At 47.6% G+C, this 19,805-nt stretch overlaps 2 protein-coding genes across 5 annotated transcripts; both read left to right on the top strand.

The window, feature by feature from the left end:
• Nucleotides 1-1,654: 1,654 nt before the first annotated feature.
• Nucleotides 1,655-17,402, top strand: shroom2a (shroom family member 2a). Of its 4 annotated transcripts, XM_088393416.1 has the most exons (13): nt 2,409-2,700; nt 3,380-3,589; nt 6,659-6,807; nt 10,499-10,600; nt 10,858-10,878; nt 10,979-11,107; nt 11,180-13,394; nt 13,621-13,706; nt 14,112-14,456; nt 14,858-15,343; nt 15,412-15,580; nt 15,674-15,946; nt 16,021-17,402. In XM_088393416.1, the coding sequence occupies exons 2-13, from the start codon at nt 3,386-3,388 to the stop codon at nt 16,291-16,293; spliced, it is 4,452 nt and encodes a 1,483-aa protein (XP_088249542.1). In that variant the 5' UTR covers nt 2,409-2,700; nt 3,380-3,385; the 3' UTR covers nt 16,294-17,402. The 4 variants fall into 4 exon arrangements, with proteins under 4 accessions (XP_088249540.1, XP_088249542.1, XP_088249539.1 ...); XM_088393413.1 differs by lacking the exons at nt 10,499-10,600; nt 10,858-10,878 and having other exon boundaries at nt 2,433-2,526; nt 2,593-2,700; XM_088393414.1 differs by lacking the exons at nt 2,409-2,700; nt 10,499-10,600; nt 10,858-10,878 and adding an exon at nt 1,655-1,721.
• A 135-nt stretch (nt 17,403-17,537) lies between these two features.
• LOC148388901 (claudin-34-like) lies at nt 17,538-19,596 on the top strand. The gene is made up of 2 exons (XM_088393417.1): nt 17,538-17,879; nt 18,165-19,596. Exon 2 carries the CDS (start codon nt 18,241-18,243, stop codon nt 18,949-18,951), a length of 711 nt encoding a protein of 236 aa, XP_088249543.1. The 5' UTR covers nt 17,538-17,879; nt 18,165-18,240; the 3' UTR covers nt 18,952-19,596.
• Nucleotides 19,597-19,805: the final 209 nt, after the last annotated feature.

Genomic DNA, 19,805 nt, shown 5'->3' with positions numbered 1-19,805 from the left:
AACAGATCCAGCCCTGATACTTCAAATCCAGTTGAAGGATCATTTCGTGAAAAGCAACAGATTATATTGCTTAACCTGAAAAAAAATATGCATTTTTAGAACAGATTTACTACACTTAGTTTTCTTAAACGTATTCTCATAAGACTAATACTATGTTTATTTTTTTATATATTTTTGTAATGTTACGTTTTTCTCCCAAAAAACAATTTCCAACAAACATTCTGTCCGGATCTCATAGCAGATTATTTTTAACCATTGGCTACTCCCTCACTTTTTTTTTTTTGTGCCGTCTTTTTTTTACACCAGTATTTGAAGCCACTCTCATCAAAGTTGAAGATCTTCACGCTAATTCAGAACGGATTGGTCAGGGCGACTCCAGCTGTCAGGCGGCAGATTTATGCTGCAAGACAGGAGGAGTACGAGGAGGTTGAGGGGGGGGGGGCGATAGGAGTGACTGATTACGCCTATGTGTGTGTGCGTGTGTGTGTGTGTGCACGACACCATAAACACGGCATCTTCCATAGCCATGGGAAACCAAATCAGCACCTGTCAGGCAGGAGGAACTGCCTACATGACGGCCTATAGTTAGCATTCACCTCATCATAAACAGATATAGAATGACGAAGGTCTCGTGACGTCCATTCTTGCGGTTTGGTGGTCGAAATCAACCCATTTGGGATTAACCAATCAGAGAAAACGATTTGTCTGGAAAAACTTGTTTTTTGAAACCCCTCTGCTGTGTTTTTGCTAGTAGGACTGATTTATCCCGAAAAGTTAGCAGCGTGACCTCTGTCGGGGAGCGACCCACCAGAACGAATGCACACACGGACGTACATATTTGGATGGAGCAAAGGTCACGGGGTGGGCGAGTCGAGCCTTACCCCTACAGTGCCCCCCCGTTTTAAGTTGTTAATGGCGCAACATAAACAGGCAAACACGTACGATTCCATCGTCTCAGCAGTTTCAGTTTTTTTTTCAGTTCTGTGTCCGTGCTAGCGTTTCGACATATCGCATGAGAACATTTCTACTTTATGTGAGAGCGACGTGCTAATCTCGATAGCTGTGTAAATCCATAACTTTTCCCATCTGCCGAACATGTGAACCGTTGTGTAGCGCTCATGTAAACATGAAGTGATTGAGGCGAGGAGGGGGGGCAATTTATCTTCATGACTTTATTACAGTTTAATCTCTGCTGCTTTTTTGTATATTCTGATGACAGCAAGGTGTGATGAATAACAAGTAGAGTTGAGAGCAGCCCCTCCGCTGTCCCCTCACCGTGAGAAGTTCCCTGTTCCCAGGCCCCGGTGTGTACGTTTGGGGGGCAATAACTCACCAGGTCCCCCTTTACTTCCTCTTTTAGGCCCGGCGCTTTTTATGATCTGCTCCTCTGCCGCGCATCTGCCAGCTTCACCGCTGCAATTGGACAATGGAGAGACGAGGAGGAGGAGGTGGATGCAACTGGGATGAGGTGGGAAGAGATGAATGCACCTTTTAAAAAAAGATACTGTATCCGTTTCACTTCATGAAAAATGTTTTTAATAAATTAGACGAACAGACGCACGTTTGAAGGAGGCCTTGTGTATTTAATACGTGCGCCGTGTTGCTGACCCCCTGATCGCACCAACTATTTTAATCCAATCAGCTTCCTTTTCACATGACTGTCACACTCTGGCTGTCACCATGGCGACGCGGCGAGAGGAAGGAACAAGAAGCTGAGAAAGGTTTGCCTTGTCCTCTTCCTGTGACATTTAAACACACATATACTTTACAGACAGTCACTTTCATAGGTTTTGCTTGTTCTAATGAATTACAGCCGTGCCTTGACTTATGAGTTTTATATTTGCCATGAACAAGCTCGTAAGTCAATTTACTCCTATAATACCGCAGAGTGAAACAAGATGGCACAGGCAGATAAACATCACATACTGTAAGCGAGACCAAACATCAGAACTCACTTCCCCTCTATGCAGAGGTGAAAAGTTGAGCCTGTGCCCTCTGGTTCTTTTTTTTCTCCTTTTTTTTTTTTTTTTACTCCCACCCTACCCCGTGCTAATTCTGACTTCCGAGCTGCTATGCATGTTGCTTCTTGCATAGACTTACTTTAAAAAGTTTTAAATTATTTTTGCTCTTGCACCGGAAACGGCTGCTTGGATTTTCCCCACCAGTTATTTGAGTCAATATAATTCACCTTTCCATTTACTTATTTAGATAAACAGTAATGCAATACTACCATCTAGTGGTCAACATGACTTCCTACACACTTTCTGTGTCTCCGTAGTTCCACCTCCATGGGGCTTATGGGTAATGTAGTAAATCCGCTTTCTCACCGAGTCAGCGCAACGCCGTTAACTGTCGGTAGAGGTCGCCATTGCAGCGTATTCCATATCTACGGTGGCCGAGTGGGTGCTAAAGCTAAAAAAGGCAACTTAGCTCCACTGAGTGCGTGCGTAAGTGAGTGTGCGCCGCCAAAGAGTAGCCACACAAGCAGAGAAGCTTCTCTCACACTTTGTATCCGGCGAGCGCCAGGTTTGCAGGTTTTAACTATATAAGACAATCCCAAAATAAGTATATTAAAAGGAAAAATGTGTCAAGGCGACACCGGGACATCAACCCGTCCGAACTGACTGACTGAGCGGCTAACGAAACGACGGGGACGGTCTGTGATCGCCCACCGGTTGATCCACAAGTTGCATTCCCCAGGTAAGGCGACGCTTTTAAGCATTAATTCCGACGTTGTTTGTGGTGAAATTTGAAACGCAATTTAGTTTGGTGTTCGACTCGATGACAGAATTTGATTGGAAGTGTTTATTCAAGTTTTTGTTGCGTTTATTGCTGGACAAGATGGTCTCCCCCCCTTCTTTGTGTTTGTTCTCGGACTTTGTTGTGCTAAGAGCATTAAGTTGCCGTCTGGACGATGACAACAGGTGTTTAAACAAAAGAAAAACGGTCAATTATTTGACTTTTATCGGTTTAAAAAAGTTAAACAAGGGATAGTTTCCAACGTTGACGTGTTTCAAATTAAGGGACATGAGTATCTGTCCACTTAAAACTGCTTATAAAGGTAGAAAAAGCGCTCCGTGAGTAGAATTTAGCTAGTTGTGTAAGAAAAATACTATTTGGATTAAAATTTGTATATCGACTTCTGCCCCATGGTTAAATTTTCAGTCAGCATTTTTTTTTTTTTTGTAAAACTATTGAAACGTTCTGCTTATAATTCACATCTTCATTGTTGTTATTTATTCTTCATTATTTTATTTTATTGGCCCAGCAATCTAATATTAATATTAATTTGTCCTCTCTCGGTCAAATAAACTAGGTGGTGTTTACAATTGTCCTCAGAAGCAGTGGATGATTATCATCGTTGTTTCATTCCCTTCAGATCTCCATGGATTCAGAGCAGTACAAGGTAGAACCACACTACATAGACGGCCACCACTGGCACGTCATGGCCAAAGCGGGAGACCCGGACCCCAGGGGACGAGACGGGGACGGCTGGAGGCTCCTGGAAGTGTCGCTTTCTGGAGGTGCGCCATGGGGCTTCACGCTTCGCGGTGGGCTGGAACATCGCGAACCCCTGCTCATCACCAAGGTAACCCAAAACTCTACATGGCTTTTTCTTTGGCTTTTTTTTTTTCACTTCCATTTGACTCAGAACACGATGAGCACTGCATGTTGATACAACGCAAACAACAGATAGTTTCCGTCTCGGTACGATTTGTGCTTCCATGTCACCAGTGTAATCATTTACCACGCAAGGCCTCGGCGTCTGCTTAATTCCCACTGCAAAAACACCATGTCGCTTCGCCAAAGTGGTCCAAAGTTCAAGCCAAGTGGGGTGGAAGAGAGACTCTCGTGTAGGTCTCTTAAAAAAAAAAAAAAAAATGCATCTCTTGAGGACTTAATATGTCACTGAAGACGGCAGTTTGATGTTGACAGCATTTTGCTGTTAATATTTCATTACCTCATGGATACCGGAGGAAACAGCCAATGGTGACCTGGTAAGATTTTAACTTTTTCAATGCCGCGATCGATGGTGACATACCTTGAAATTTAAGTAACCTGACTTTTCTGAGATACAAGCAGGTCCGCCGTGTTGTTATTATTGTGCTAAGCAGTCAGGACATTTGTTCCACATTGCTGCATCGCAACAAGGTAGCTCATTGTAAGATGATATTGGATACCAGATACTTTAACTCGATAAAGAAGCAAGCGTATCTATTTTTAGTATCTGGAAGAAAGGGATGGATAAAGGAATGTGGTCTATGTAGCGCCAAAGCCGTCTGTAATTTTATATGTCAGTTTTATTGGGTTCTGTCTCACAACACAGTTAACGGTTCTCCCGCGCGGATTTACTCGTATTAACTGTAAAAATGTCACATTTCATCTCAGATTGTACGTTTTAACATCGACATCTGTTTAACATACAGACACATCAATCAAAATTTGATGTTGCCCTGTCTTGTCGAGAAGTACCGGGCCCCTTCATCTTTCCATAAAAAGCTAACTTCTTTTTTTATATTTTATACAAAGGAATTCAAATTTTATTATATATGTCTATGAAAACACAAGTTTAAAATATTTGCACAATGGCACGCAGTGTGAGAAGCGATTCCGTGGGGGGGGGGGGGGGTCGTTTTCCTGGATCTAATTAAAATTCTTAACATTCCTGTCATGACTCAGGTAATGCGCGAGGTCTTGGCGGCCTTAAAAGTCCTCACTCAGGATAACGTGAAATAATCCCGTTTTACACGACACAGCTGGGCACGCCGCCCCGTGCGTACCTTTGACGTATTGTTGCGCAACCCCGGGATAAATCAAGTTCACTTAAAACGCATCGATTTAAAAAAGCGTCTTTATAGATTTCATATCATGGGAACGTTCGCCTTCGGAATATTTGTTGTGTCTTCTTATCTTGATGACTAGACTTAAAAGACAATTCTTTCCATAATTCAAAGCAGATCCGTGGTCGTCTTTGCGATTTGAGAAAGCTTGCTTCCAGCTGTTTTATTTTTTATAACTTTTAATTCTGACCCCGCCTCACTCGGAATGTCATCTCGGCTACACCTGCGACCCTCATGAGGACAATCCATGACACAAAAACAGAGCGGTGGCTTGATCTGTTTGTTTACTGACCAAGCTTCAACGACACATGAAGTTTTGATGACGAGACGCCTTGTCAGCAGAAAGTCCGCATTCCCCACACCACATCCTTCCCCTAGCATCCCCTCCGAGGGACTATTTTCACGGCCATCCAGGATAGCTGCACATTGACTGATTGGAGGCCGCAGGAAAAGCGTCAACAAAGGCCGCGCTATGTGGCTGGCGCTGATTAGGCCAGCACGCTGCGAAATGTTTAGAAAAAGGAGCCGTAAATCTCCTGGAGAGTCGGTCGGCCCTTTTATTTTTGTTTGTCTGGCTTAGCCACATACTTGATGTATTCACGCCGTTGGACGCAATAAAAGCCAAACCCTTGTGCAGCCTCGACGCTGATAAGCATTTTTTTTTTTTTTAAATAACACTTTCTTTATTCACCTATAGGAATTTTACTACCGAGGGTTACACGTGTGTGAACTCACGTAAACCGTTTAGCCAACACGCCAATTAGCGGCAAGCGAGGGCAGTGATTAAGCTGCACCCAAACGACCCCGTTGTAAAACACTTTGGCAGGATATTAAAAAAAAAAAAGGCCCAGAATGCTCTTAAAACAGCCTTCTTTTTAACGCTTGACCCTCATTATCATTTAAACTTAAATATGATTTATCGTGGCCTCTTTGTCGAGCTTCCTTCTGTCAAATCTTTGAGTCTGGGCCTCGTTGGCACCGATTAACGCTCAGCTGCTTCGCAAACTCACCAAACCCTTTCGAGACACCCAAAAAGCCACAATTACGGTCTTCAAATTCGGTGCGGCGCAGACTAGCCCGGCACATTCTGCGCTTGGACTCGTCAACGAGTGTTTATTTGATGTTTTAGTTGCACGGTTAAATATATCCTAAGCACTCTTTTGCGCTTGGCAGCGGCGAGAATGCGTCAGCCATCGATTCAGGCTCTTCCACAAAATACACCACCATATCGGGCCCAGGTCGGGAACCCGGCCAGCCTCCAAACCGCCGCCCCCTCCCCTCCCGTAATTTTGTTTCGTAGGGGAATGAGGAACGAAAGATGAAAAGAAGCTAAGATGGTCGCTCGTGGATGAAGAGCGTGTAATGTGCTGTTAATGTACACATGCCTGCGCCGTTATGTCATCAGGTTCACACTGATAATCAGATGCAGATTCCGGCGTGCTAATGCAATGGTGGAGATACGGTTTTCTCCAAAAGTATTGAAACATACATTTGGGGTTCACATCACATGACTACTTTTCAGAGTGAACCAACCGTTTTTCTTTGACCGCTCTCCGCCAGCTGACCTTCTGTCCGCCGTGTCCCAGGTGTCTCCCGTCAGACACGCAGCGAGTGTTTGGCAGCCATAAAAACGCTCCCCTGACCTGCTCCTGACATCCATTTCTTCTTAGACTTTTTTTTTTATTTTTATGTTAAACACATGGCAGGCCACACACGTTCGATCTACCTCTTGGCAACTTTGGTATTTTACGATTTTTACTTTGACTCCCAACCGGGTTCGGACCCACGGTGAATGGCGTGCTGCGTTTATGTGTCAGGTGGAGGAGTCCAGCAAGGCGGCAGCTGTGGGCCTGCAGGCGGGAGATGAGCTTGTCAACATTAACGAGATTCCCTTGAGCGGCTTCAGGCAGGAGGCAATCTGCTTGGTGAAAGGCTCCCACCGGACACTCAGCCTCATGGTGAAAAGGTAAGCGGGGTCGCCGCGGCAACCACTCCCGACAACAAACCCGAGGTGACGCGGAGAGCTCCCTCGAGTTGGGTTTCTAGCGGGCCGGATGATCCTGTTTGGTGGGCTGGCGCCGAGTTTGCGTTTTTTTGACAGGTTGCGGGTAACGTCATATGATCATTTTTGGAATTGACTCAACTGTCAGTGATGGTGGGAAGTAATCGAGTACAAATACTTTGTTGCTGTACTTTACTTTCTTTGCTACTGTTTCTTTAGGTGTCTGTTCTCGTACTTAAGTACAAACAGTGAGTAGTTTTGCCACCTCCGTGCGTCACCACTTCACCTTTACGCTCCCTGCCACCGTAAACATCTCGCGGCCTTCCTATCTTCTTTAAAGCGATGAATCATACGTCCGCTCCTTCCGCCTCGACAATAGAGGCTTTGTCCACTCGTTGCCGTCTGTTTGCCTTTCTGCGTTGTCTCGCATTTCGGAACGCAAAAGGTGTGTTGTGTTCAAATTCATCCCGAAAGTCGTCATTTTCGAAACAATGTGTGCGGTCGTCGTTTGAACTCATCGCCGCGGGAGGCGTCAAAGCGCGCATCTGCTTATTTGTCACCTTTGCCGCGCTAAATGAAGAAAGATGTTTCCTGCAGACAGGATCCCATTGTTCCCGTTGCGTTGTCGACGGCCTCCAAGCCAGCTGGAAACGTCAACTTCCTTCCTGCTCTTCGGCCGCCTTCGAGAATTTATTTATCTGCTCCGCCGAGTTTGTCCAAGGTTATTCGGATGAGTTGTGGTTGGGGGGGGGGGGGTCACAGAACATAACAATGGAGAAATGCATTACAGTAGTATTCAATCTTACTGAAGGCAAATATTTAGTCACATTGATTGAAGCACGCTTTCAAAAAAAAAAAAAAAAAACGTCCTTCCATAGCATTTCTGTTTGTTTTTGTTATCTCGGGGAATCATGTTGAACAGGAAGCTGTAAGAACCTGCTCCAGGTTCAGGTGCGGCCTCCTTACAAACAGTTCCCGCTGATGAAACCGGGATTGTTGACGAAGCGCCATTCCAGACATCCCCCGCGTTTTCAAATACAAAAGGTGCGGTTTGCATTTCAGCATCTGCCAAACATGCCCAGACATGGCAAATGGACGCGTTATGTAAGAGCGTCACTTGAATTAACGTCTGTCACGAAAAAAAAAAAAGGTCCCGAGGAACCGTGTCCCAAAATGTACACCACGTGGGAAATATTTGAAGCTTCCATGTGGGCGGAGCACCAGGGCAGATATTGATGACTCACCATTACACGGGAAATTCTGAATAGCTCCCAGTTTCACTCAGCGACGTGAAATTTGGTTGGCATGACTCTTATAAAGTTTCATGATGTCACGGACAACCACAAGAACCGATTTGATGGCTTCATGTGGCAATTTTGGTCCTTCAGAGATTAATGTAAAAAAAGTTGACACTGTCCCTTTTTTTGTTGACTTCTTCACTTCAGTGGGTTTTACTGCCAGACCCCTTCGGCCTGGACTCTCTTTCTTTTTCTCTCTCTCTCTCTCTCTCTCTCTCTCTCTCTCTCTCTCTCTCTCTCTGGGAATCATTGAAACTTCCCAACATGAACTCTCGCCATTCATTGCAGCAGTTGGCTTCCCTCTTCTGGCGTTTTTGCCGAAGTGCATTTTTCTCAGAGTCATTTTATAGTCGTGGTTCAGTCCACCTCTCTACCTGGAAAAGCTTATTGCACACTTTTTTTTTTTCCCGCTCATAAGCCCACGCAGCATGTTCGGAATGCGCCGCGCTGAATTCCACTCGGAAGTGGATTTGCTCAAATCAGTTGCTTCGTGGCTGGCGACGGGCTCACATCAGTTCTTCAAAATATTTCCACCTGTTGGACTTGGTCATGTTTGTCGCCGGCTAAAGATTGAGCTCACGCTAACGGGTAACGGCAAAATTTCACTTAATATTGTCAGATTATTTTTTTTATGATTACAATAACCTTGCACCTGTATTGATCACTTTTTCTCTTAATGATGTAGTTTTATGACAACAACGTAGCTAAACATGCTAACCACCTTGCCGCCCCCAACGGCAAAATCACCATTTCAAACCAAAACACGCCTCGTCGTCGTCACCCTGAGTGCTCGCAAAGCTCATTAGCCAGGCTTTCTGGAAGTGGGGTGCGCCCTGGAGATCAAGCCGTTGCCATAGCGATGGGAGAAATGCACATCCGCCTCACCACTCGGGCTGAGGGAGGGAGGCTGGCGGACGCTCTTGCAATAGCCACTTGAGAGCCAATAGGCTAGAAAATCCCCGAGAGGGGACTGGCTTGGGACAATAGCTGTCCTCTTCATCTTCATCTTCTTCCCCCTCCGTGCGGTCACAAAAGTTCGGGGTAGATTTCACGACCTACCATGCTTTGCGTCTTCGGAAGCGCTCTCACTTTTTTCACCAAGTTGCTCTCGATGTTATCTCGTTCGGGATCGTGTGTCCGCCGCCCGGGTGAGTCAAAACAAACTTTGGCCCCATATTAGGTTTGATGACCCTAATACGGAACTGTTTTGATTGTTTAGCTCCACGAGGTCACGCTTCATTTAGGTTAAGCCACGATCAACTCCGTAAATTAATCTCTAGCATGTGGTTTGAAGGGGATTATATTTGTGAATATTAACACGGCGAGGTAACAATCCGTCATCTTTGTAGGTCAAGTATGATTTTTTTTTTTTCTATGCTGGAAGTTTACGGGGAACTTTTCAGATATTTTGCATCCCTTCGGATGAAATGCGAGCAGCCTCGACCCTGCCCCCCATCGTGGGGCGGCCTAACCGATTCACTTTCTGAGCATATCTGCGCCAGGCCAGCTGTAGCCCTGACGATAGGCCTAATAAAGCCGCCCTCATTTGCATGCCAATGCCCGCTGCCGCCGCCTTGTGTGGCTGGCTGCTCACGAGTCCCCCGAAGATGGGAGTTCGCTTTTTCTTAGTCTTTGCAGTCAGCGTTTAACACCAATCGGCAATTATTCTATTTTCAGCGTCATCGTTCAAAAAAAACTTTAATTGGGTGGCTCTTTAAGAACAATGTTTTTGCTAGTCTTACGGCCATTTTTCACAAATGAACCCCCCCCCCCCCCTTGTCAAAGACTCATTGAAGTTCTTTTAGTCGAGGTGACGAAAAGGGCGCAACCCCCTGAACCCAAAGCTTTTTGTTTGTCAGGTCCGACCGAGTCTAATCAGAGTTGAAAGCCCCGTCTGAAATTCTCGACCAGCGCAACAGCGTTATTGAGCGTTTTGGAGCTGCTAGAAGATGGAAATGCTAAAGCGAGGCAGACGACAGCTTGCTTTAAAGGGGCTGAGGTGGCTCAGAGATTCTCCCATCGCTAAGCCTTCCCCCACCACCCCCTCGCTGGGCTCGTGACGACCATATGTTCAAAGCTGTGGACATCTCGGCCTCGTCCTGTTCACATAACGAATCCAGAGATGAATACATGTCAATCATCATCCTGGGAGTTTGACTTTTTGGAGCATAGCCAGCAGAGGGCGCTGTAACACTTCTTTACTATTGTTTAATTTGTCCCATGAGCAAGTTCGTGACTCAAATTGAACGGATTAATGGAATTAGCATTCATTTTGGGTTGTGTTCTCTTCTTTTCCGAATGAGAAAAAAAAAAGTGTGTGTCGGGTGTATATGTGTGTTCCTTCCATTGCTGCGCAGGAATATGAAAATGGTGGACATTGTAGCTCACAAAATGCCCTCAGAGAATGACGTGCATGTGGCCCGGAGCTTCCTTACCAAGATTTTGCGAAGTTCCATGAGGTACAGTTCTGTGGCGTCATCCAGTGACCAGTAGCTTTAACCCTCATGTCGTCGCAATCTCCAGCCATATCCATCTTTTTTTTTTTTTTCCCCATTTTATCCGCTGCTTCTACTTTTATTTTCCATAGCGACTTGTAGACTTCCTCTCCGGCATGTGGATTGTGGTTAGCTTCATTCCTCATGTAGCGCATGTATGGAAGTTTACATTAGTTGTCTTCTGACATATGTTGTCATCTTCTTCCCGACACGCATCTCAGAAAGAATCATTTTATCATAGGGTACGTTTTTTAATCGATGTGTATCAAGATCAGAAAAGCGATATTTTATTTTGTTTGGTCTCCAAGTCCACCATGTTGTTTTCGTCTTCTCTGTGTTCAGACGCAATGAGCCCATAAGCAGGCCGCACTCCTGGCACTCCACGAAGTTCAACGAAGGGCAATCCGAGTCGGCCAAAACGCAGCCTTCTCCAAACTCGGCCGTTGCGTGGCGCACCACGTACGATGCGAGGTGAGGCTTCCGGGATCTCAAAAGTTTTTGGACAACTCTTTCACTGTTGCTCATTTTCATCCCCCCCCCCAGCTCATCGTCAACTGACCTGTCCTCCAGTTGGGAGCAAACCAACCTCTGCAGGGTCTCGGACCATTTCAGCTCTCTGGGCAGCATGGACAGCTTAGAGCACGTCCCCCACCCGTACCCGGCCGGTCAGCTGTCCCCCGCTAAGTCCAACAACAGCATGGAGCATCTCGGCTGCGGCGGCGGCGGCAAACGAGACTCCGCCTACAGCTCCTTCTCCACCAGCTCCGGCACGCCAGATTTCACGCTGTCAAAGAGCAACGCTGCCTCCACGGAGAACGTGCTGTACAAAGTCAGCCAGTGGGATTCTGGAGGACGCCCCGTTAACGGCAGGATGGGCCAAGGTTTAGCGGAGGGCGTCAAACAGGACGACAGGCTGACGTACTTTCAGATGCCGGGAGGCTGCGACGGCCCGCAATGTGACGACCAGGCCGGCTCCCGCCACTCCACTTCTAGTCGAATGAATTGCGGACCCGTCTGGCATGTTCCGGAGAAAAAGAAAAGCTCCTCCCCCTCTCCGCCGCCGCCTCTCCCGCCGGCACGCAGCGACAGTTTTGCCGCCACCAAGGAACGAGGCCTCGTGGCTCATCCCGACCCGCCCAGTTCGCGAACCCCGGGGAAACCTGAAGATCGTAGTGGTCAGAACCAGTCCCCGAAACAAGACAGGGCTAGTTTTTATTCTCACGCCCAGTTCAGCTCGAACAAGCAGCACTCCCTCTCCAGCTGCGATGTCCGGCAAGGTCATCTCAGACATCACAGCGACAAAAGCACTTTCCCCGCTCAGCCGTGGCCCGCCACTGCTCCCAAACCACTAAATGTCGGAGGCTACTTCTCCAGCATGCAGGAGCTGACCACTAACGGTTCCGCTCAACCCGCCGGCCAGAACACCAGGAGGAATTTAAGCACAACGCAAGCAATTGACCCAAACGGCGAGAGCAACGGACAGAGCCGATACTACTGTCCCGCCAAAGGTCAGCCTGCGTCGGGACAAGTCGAGGACAGACAAAGTTTTTCCGGGCTCGGCTTAACCCAGACAGAGCAGAACTCCATCGTCTCCAAAGCTAAATATCAACTTCCTCCTCAACAGCAGTACCCATCAAATGGTAGAAAGACAAACGGATACAGCAAAAGCCAACACGTCTCCTCTGCTGCGGAAGCCGTCGAGCCCAGGAGCCACAGGGGTCAAAGTTCACAAAACGAAGAGGTTCTGTACTCCGTTACTCCGATCAGACTGTCCAACCAACGGCGATCTCTTCCTCTGCAGCACAGAGAACCCCCGGGCCAAGAGACGAGACAGCGCGGCCAGGCCACCGACAGAATCTGCCCCCAGGCCACGCCCATTCTCCATTCCTTGTCCCTGGACGCCAAGGACGAGACCTCAAAAGGCGGCGGCGGCGGCCCGGAGGAGACGTCCGAGTCCAAGCAGATCCGCCGCAACGAGCGCTTCGCCACCACCTTGAAGAACGAAATTCAGATGAGAAGAGTACAGCTGCAGAAGAGCAAGAGCGCCGCCGCTCTGCCCGACCGGAACCAAGACGAGCAGGACGTGTGGAAGTCCGATCAGAGCGCCGCCCCGGCTTTGTCGGAGAGCCCCTTCACCAACACGTACAAGGATAACTTGAAGGAAGCGCAAGCTCGCGTGCTGAAGGCGACTTCCTTCAGAAGGAAAGATCTGGAGCCCGTGTTGGTGGAGCACCCGTCAGGGGAAGCCGTGGCAAATTATCCATCCTCGGCCGCGGCCAGGAAAGATCTCACTCCTCTTCCAACACTGTCAGAAGCCGGGACCGGTAAATCCGCACCTTTGCGCATCGGTGGACGAAAGCGCTTCGCAGCAGAGAAGAAGGTCAAGTCCTTCTCTGAACCAGACAAAATCCACCACGTCGGCGTGAAAGAAGAAGAAAGTTCCTGCCCGGACCAACAGAACGGGAAATCCACCGGTCACACCTCCGCCGACACGGAGAATCCCTGTGACTCCGCTGAAGCGGCGCCGAAGCAAAGCGGCGGGGACGACCACCCGGGCGCCCTGGACCAGCAACGACTCGGCACCTTTGCAGAATACGAGGCCAGGTGGAACACCCAGAAGAAACCTGGCGAAACCAGACCCTCCGGACGATTCCGCTCGGCCGACAACATTCTGAATCCAAGCTCGGAGGAGAGGGTCAAACCCGACTGTTTCCACGAGCGGTCCCGATCTTCACCCTCGGCCGACTTCTACGGACAGGTAAGGTTGATATTTTTTTTGGAAGGTCTTCAGTTCCTTGAAGACACACCTGCAGCACAACTCCGTTGAAAATCAATATTTGTTTTTCACGACACGCCTTCGTTTCAGGCAGAGACTGCCGTCCATCTTGTTCCCGTGCATTCTTTTAGCGAGCAGGAAACGACTTGGAGCTGCTTTCAAGCGAGATTATTTCCTTTTTTTAAGATGAATCTTCTGTTTTCCCCAGACTACTCGTGTCGCCGCAATATCACCGCAGAAGGAATATTCCCAGATGGAGGATAAACCTGCCGGGTCACTCGGCTCTGCCTCAAGGTAATGTGCTGGCTCAGTAGAATATTTCATCACAAATATGGCGGCTTCACTTTAGTTTGCATTTTGTTAAGTTTGACCCCAAGTTGCCACAAAGTTTATCTCATGACTACAATTGACGGACGTCTGGGCTTCCTAATTGAGTTTGCGTGGAAGCGCTCACATGCATGCCAGTTAAAAAAAAAAAAAAAAAACTTGCACTTGGTCTCTTAAGAGTTAAAAGCGCTCGAGAGGATTCTTTATTCCTCCTCGCTGGCTTTTTTTATACGACTGAAGTATTCCTGGCAGCTCCAGTCAAGGGAGGAGACTTTTTTTTTTTTTATTCACGGCGGCTGCTGGCGAGAGGAAGAAGAAAACTTCCAAGGGTGGAGATGTGTAATTAAAAAGCCTTCTCGTTGTCATTCTCAGCTGCCCGGAGGACGGAAAAGAGAAGCCTGGCGAGTGCGAGCAAGCTCCTCCCGTGACCGAGCGCAGAGCTTCCACAGCTGTCAACCACAAAGCGGCCGAGTCCGGACGCTCTCAGGTCACGCCCGGATGCCCTGACCTCGACCCAGACGCGGACAAAAGTCACACCCCGAACTGCGAGGCTAAAAAGACAGACGACGAGGCGCGAGGCGGCGCAGTTGGGCGGCACACGACCTCCTACAGGACGCCGGTCGCCATGGAGCCACGCCGCTCGCCTTCCCCGCAGTTTTCCCCGCAGAGACTCAGCGACAAGCCGCCCGTCTCGCTGCAGGACCAAGACTCCAACGGGTTGGTCTTTTTGATTTTAATACGCACGTTCGCATTTTTACACATAGTTCCTTTTTAAAGTCATTTTTAGGTTTTAGTTCAGTTGTATTTAACTTTTAAACGCCGTAAAATACATTTATGATGAATCATCGAGGACAGTCTGTTTTTAAATGGTCACTTAAAAAAGGATGCATTTCAAAATAAAAGACTTTGAAGAATCGGGCTTCCATGGTACATTTCATGTGCTGGGTCATAAATTTCTAAAAGCAGACCAGCATATTTCGAATCTTCTTGTCAGTGGGCATGGAAAATCACTTTGCCATCATGCAGTGTCATTTAAAATCAGCAAGCATGGGCCCACAGAATTTTTTTTTTTTTCCCTCCTCCTTAAACTATTCTCACTGTTTTTTTTTCCACTCCAGGGTGGAAAACGGGACGGAAAAGCCAAGCAGCGCGGTGAAAAAAGTGCCCGTCAGGATCGTGTGCTCCGAGGGAATGCTGGAAATGAAGAGCGGGAGGACTTTTCCGCGACCCGACGAGGCGCCTGTGGCCCAAACGGGAGGTCCTGATATCAGCAAGCTCGGCACCTTAGGAGCCGGCGGACAGGACTCCGTCTTCTGCACTTTCACTCGGCAGAAAGATCTCGACGAACCCGGCGTGACTTCGAACGAGCCCGAGCGGGACGCCGCCCCGGGAATGTTGGAGGAGCAGAAGCGGGAGGAGCTGGCCCGCGACATCATGGACAAGGACAAGTCACTGGCTGACATCCTGGACCAGAGCAAGATGAAGACCACCATGGACCTGATGGAGGGCCTCTTCCCTCAGGGCGAGCAGCTGCTGGAAGGAGCTCACCAACGTAGGAAAGCACCGACCAAGCCGACGAACGTCGCCTGGCCGGCTGAGGAAAGGTCAGCAATCGTCAACTCTGTTTTCATGTTATGTTTGATAGTCCACTGATCTTCTGATTTTAAATCAGGGAGAAGGAGGACAACATGGCGGCGGTTGCCATGGTGACCAGCTCTGCATATTACAGCACGTCGGCCCCCAAAGCTGAGCTTCTCATCAAGATGAAAGACATGCAGGAGCAGAACGAAGAATATGAGGACTCGGACGACGAGTTGGACATGGATCTGGCTAACAAGAAGGTATGACGCACTCCTCACAAATCACCCCCCAAAAAAAATTGGGCATATTTGTCACATTCCAAGCATTGTCTGAATGCGTTTGATGTGGTGCAGCAAGAGCTGATGGACAGCCTGAGCAAGAAGCTTCAAGTTCTACGCGAGGCCCGCCAGAGCCTACAGGAGGACGTGCTCGACAACAACGCGCTGGGAGAGGAAGTGGAGGCCCGAGTCCAGCAGGTCTGCAAGCCCAACGAGCTGGACAAATTCCGAATGTTCGTGGGCGACCTGGACAAGGTGGTGAGCTTGCTGCTGTCACTGTCGGGCCGCCTCGCCCGGGTGGAGAACGCCCTCAATAGCCTGGACGAGGACGCCACGCCCGAGGAGCGGGTATGTAGACGCTCACCTCTCCAGTGTCCCTTTGGATGGATCTTCTCCAATCCCCTCCTTTTTTTTTTCTTCAGCGTACGCTAACAGAGAAACGCAAGCTGCTCATTCGGCAGCACGAAGACGCCAAGGAGCTGAAGGACAACCTGGACCGGCGCGAGCGAGCCGTCTATGACATCCTGGCCAGCTACCTGCCCGAGGACGGCATGGCCGACTACGAGCACTTTGTCAAGATGAAGTCGGCGCTCATCATCGAGCAGCGCAAGCTGGAGGACAAAATCAAACTGGGCGAGGAGCAGCTCAAGTGCCTGCTGGACAGTCTGCCCATCGAGCAGCGCTTGGCCTACTGAGACGCTTGCCGTCAAGTCCACCGGAGGGCGCCAGAGACTCCGGTATTTCCACTCCCCAGGACGATGCTGCTTTTTCTTGGCACTTGCGCCGAACGCAGTGAAACCATTTTACAACCCAGAAGACCGCAATACACGAAAATCAGCATTATAGAGAGACCACATACAAGACTTTCATTTTAATGCCTCATAAAATAAGAAACATTGCACAGTGGTGCCTTGAGATACAAGTGACCCAGTTTATGAGATACAACCTGTCGTTTGGAAAATATTTTTGCTTTGAATTGCGAGCGAACATTTCAGATAGTTAAATTCCATTCCCTATTATACTAAACATAAAACAATAGAATTTATTTGAAAGAAGAACCACACAGCTTTGCCTTCTGCCACTTTAAAAACACCTAATTACAGCAGCTTACTGGGTCATTTACAGTGCAGTAGGTGTGAAACTCTTCTTTGTCTGCATCATGTGGCCAAGTCACTCACGCTAGTGCTGCCCGCCACGTTGTGGCACAAAGTGGTACTACATTGAAGGTGCACAACTTTTAAATTTGACTGCACACGGTCAAAAAAATGACTAACAAATTGAATGATTTAAAAACCACTGTATAGCTGGGACATGAAATTAACTGCGATACAACCGGGGTTCTTTTTCTGTTTTTTTTTTTTTAGTAATTTATTGTAGCCTTTGGTTGAGCACAGCAGGCGGATGACATTTTTTTTGCGCTCAGAGCACCACACTTGGACGAAACTCATCTTTTCACGCCACTTTTTTTTTTTTATTTGTCCATCAGCTGTATTGGCCTTGAAGTGAGGTCCTGTGTGACCTCTCGCCGCCTGTCGTTGACATTTTACAGAGCACTTGGCCGCACAGGAGATGCGCTTGACATTTTGTGACACTAAAGTCTCACGGGCCGTGCTAAATTGAAGAAATATGTATTGTTCTATATTATGAACATTTGTGACTTTTTATAACACTTTATCGGAGTTTTTTTTTTGTTTAGAATTGCACGGGAGGGCCCTCTTGTGGTAGTTTCCATTTAGACACACACAAAAAGCATTCACAACCTGCTTTAAAATCAAATCCAAATATAAGAAAAAATTCCTGTTGTCTTTTTTGTGTGTGATTGTTTTAAATTTTCTAGCCGATCAGCTCATCAGTGTCACTCATTAACTCAGCCAAGCCCTGCTGGGCTGCTGATAGTGTGAGAGAACATCTTTTACAGTCGCAACGTGCGCTCGCCGCTGTCAGTTCGTCGTTTTTTAAGACGCTAACATTTGGAAATTCCATCTCTGGCTGGAAATTCTTTACAGGTAACTATTGACATTTGAATTCAGACAAAGTGTAAATTTGTGTCGTGTGTTTAATCACTCTTGTGATTGAATGGGATAGAAAAGTTTTAGTAATGTGCCATCTGAGCTGAGTGTGTGACGTGATGGTGATAAAAGCTACGAATAACTTTAAAATATTTTTCTCTGTTGACAGCAGCCGTCTTTAAACATGATGGTCAACATGTCAGCCATCATCAACTTCACTAGCAAGTCATCAACGTTGCTCAGCTGAACGGGAATCACTTTCTAAATAAATGGTAGGTCTCTTATTTTATTCCTCATTTTCTTACATTTCATGATGACTGTGCACACCAAAGATACTTTAAAGTGATTTTGTCCCAGTAATGTGTTGAAATTTCAATTCAAGAGTCACAAATTTATCCATTTTGTATTTTTGATGTCAGTCTTAAAATTTAGAAATGACAAATCTGGCTTCTTTTTGCCACTTTTTTTATTCTTGCATTTATGAATGAACATATAGAGTGAAAGAATTAATGATACATAGATTGTTGATGACGTTTTGTTTTTATTCATATCCACAGCTGTCCCGTCACAAAATTCTCCTTAGGGAGACAAATCAAGAGCAGCTTGACCCTTGACCTCACCATCATCCTCATCATGCTGTTCCTGGCGCACACAGCCCACTGGCAGTTTCTGGGCTTGCTGATTGGCTGCTTGGCATGGATCCTCACCATGGCCACGGCGGGCATGGACGAGTGGCGCCGGTGGCACGTAAAGCCCGACAACCTCACGTCCGTCATCACCTCGGGCGTGGCCTGGGTGGGCATCTGGCGGGCGTGCTTCCACAGTCATGCCCTCCCCAAGATGGAGAACTGCCAGACTATGGCTATCTCAGACAGCTTTGTCCCGGTGGAGATCCGGGTGGCGCAGGTTCTCATGGTGCTGGCCATGCTGGGCGGCCTGATGAGCAATGTCGCTGCAGTGCGGGCAGTGAGGCGGGTCTATTTCTCGTTGGAGCGTCGCGGCAGCGTGCGTGGGGTCTTCATCCTTGCGGGGGCGCTCTATCTCCTCACAGCCGTGCTCGTCTTGATCCCCCTGGTGTGGAACACGGGCGCGGTGGCGAACAACGCTACCATCCCCTTCCCACCTAGGTTCAGGCTTCCCACTGCTCCAGCTGGACAGCGAGTGGGCACGGCCGTCGTGATGGGTTTCCTGGGTACCGTCCTCATGCTCATCAGCGCGTTGCTCTTTCTCGCTCACCCATACGTGTGGTGGACTCTCGAACCCGAGCTCCATGGACGGGGGGTGGCTCAGGAGGACAAGCGAGGCAGGGATAATCCCGATTTTCATCCTGATGAAGTGTCGTGATGGTAAAATTTTCAAAGGCCGATATCAATATGATACTTTAAAATTCTTCAATATCCTCAACTTGATATTGGAAAATATCCAAAATAATCCTCCAAAATAAAAAAGTGATATACACAACAAATTTGGATTTTTTTGTACAAATATTTGATGCCCATGATAATTGCGTTAAATATTTTAATTAACCCCAATAATTCTTGAAGCATGCAGAAGAGTGATTGTATGAGGCATGTTGGAGGGTCAGCTTGACAACGTGAACTTGGATGTAGGAGGCTAACAAACACGTGAGCTTTCGGAGAGGGGGCCGCCAGCCAGCCAGCCAGTGGAGAGAAGAGAAGAGAACGGCGGGCGGCCCACTTGGGCCAAACAAAAGGCTGTTGAGCTGCCGTCACAAACACAAGTCCAGCATGAGTGGAGCAAGAGGGGAAAGCACAAGTGGCGCTTGGAGCACATACCCCAAAGTGAAGGAGCACAACGCTCTTGGCGCGCATTCTCCGCTAGTTGCAGATAAGACTGACATGACTTGTCGTTCTTATCTAATCTGCTGTGTCATTTATCGGAAGAGTAACGCAGCATAACATAAGCGGGTTGTAAGAAATTCTGGAAAAAAAACAGATGCTTAATTGTTATTTCAAACTCAAGGCTAATAAAAATGAGCAATAAAAAAAAAAATTGATCTTATCTTCATTTAGCATATAAACCAAAGTACTAAGAACAAAATAATATTTGCAGATTTGCATGATCTAATGTTCCACGTGTGCTTGATTTTCCGTGCAGTCAACCCACAAGATTTGTGACAGCGATAAAAATGTGCTCTCTGAACTCCGACTGACCTTTATCGTATCAAATCTTGCATC

Source organism: Syngnathus floridae, chromosome 13, assembly GCF_059516105.1.
Source record: "Syngnathus floridae isolate MCC-2025c chromosome 13, RoL_Sflo_1.0, whole genome shotgun sequence".
NCBI classification, from domain to species: Eukaryota; Metazoa; Chordata; class Actinopteri; order Syngnathiformes; family Syngnathidae; genus Syngnathus; species Syngnathus floridae.
This window is presented reverse-complemented; position numbering and strand designations above follow the sequence as displayed.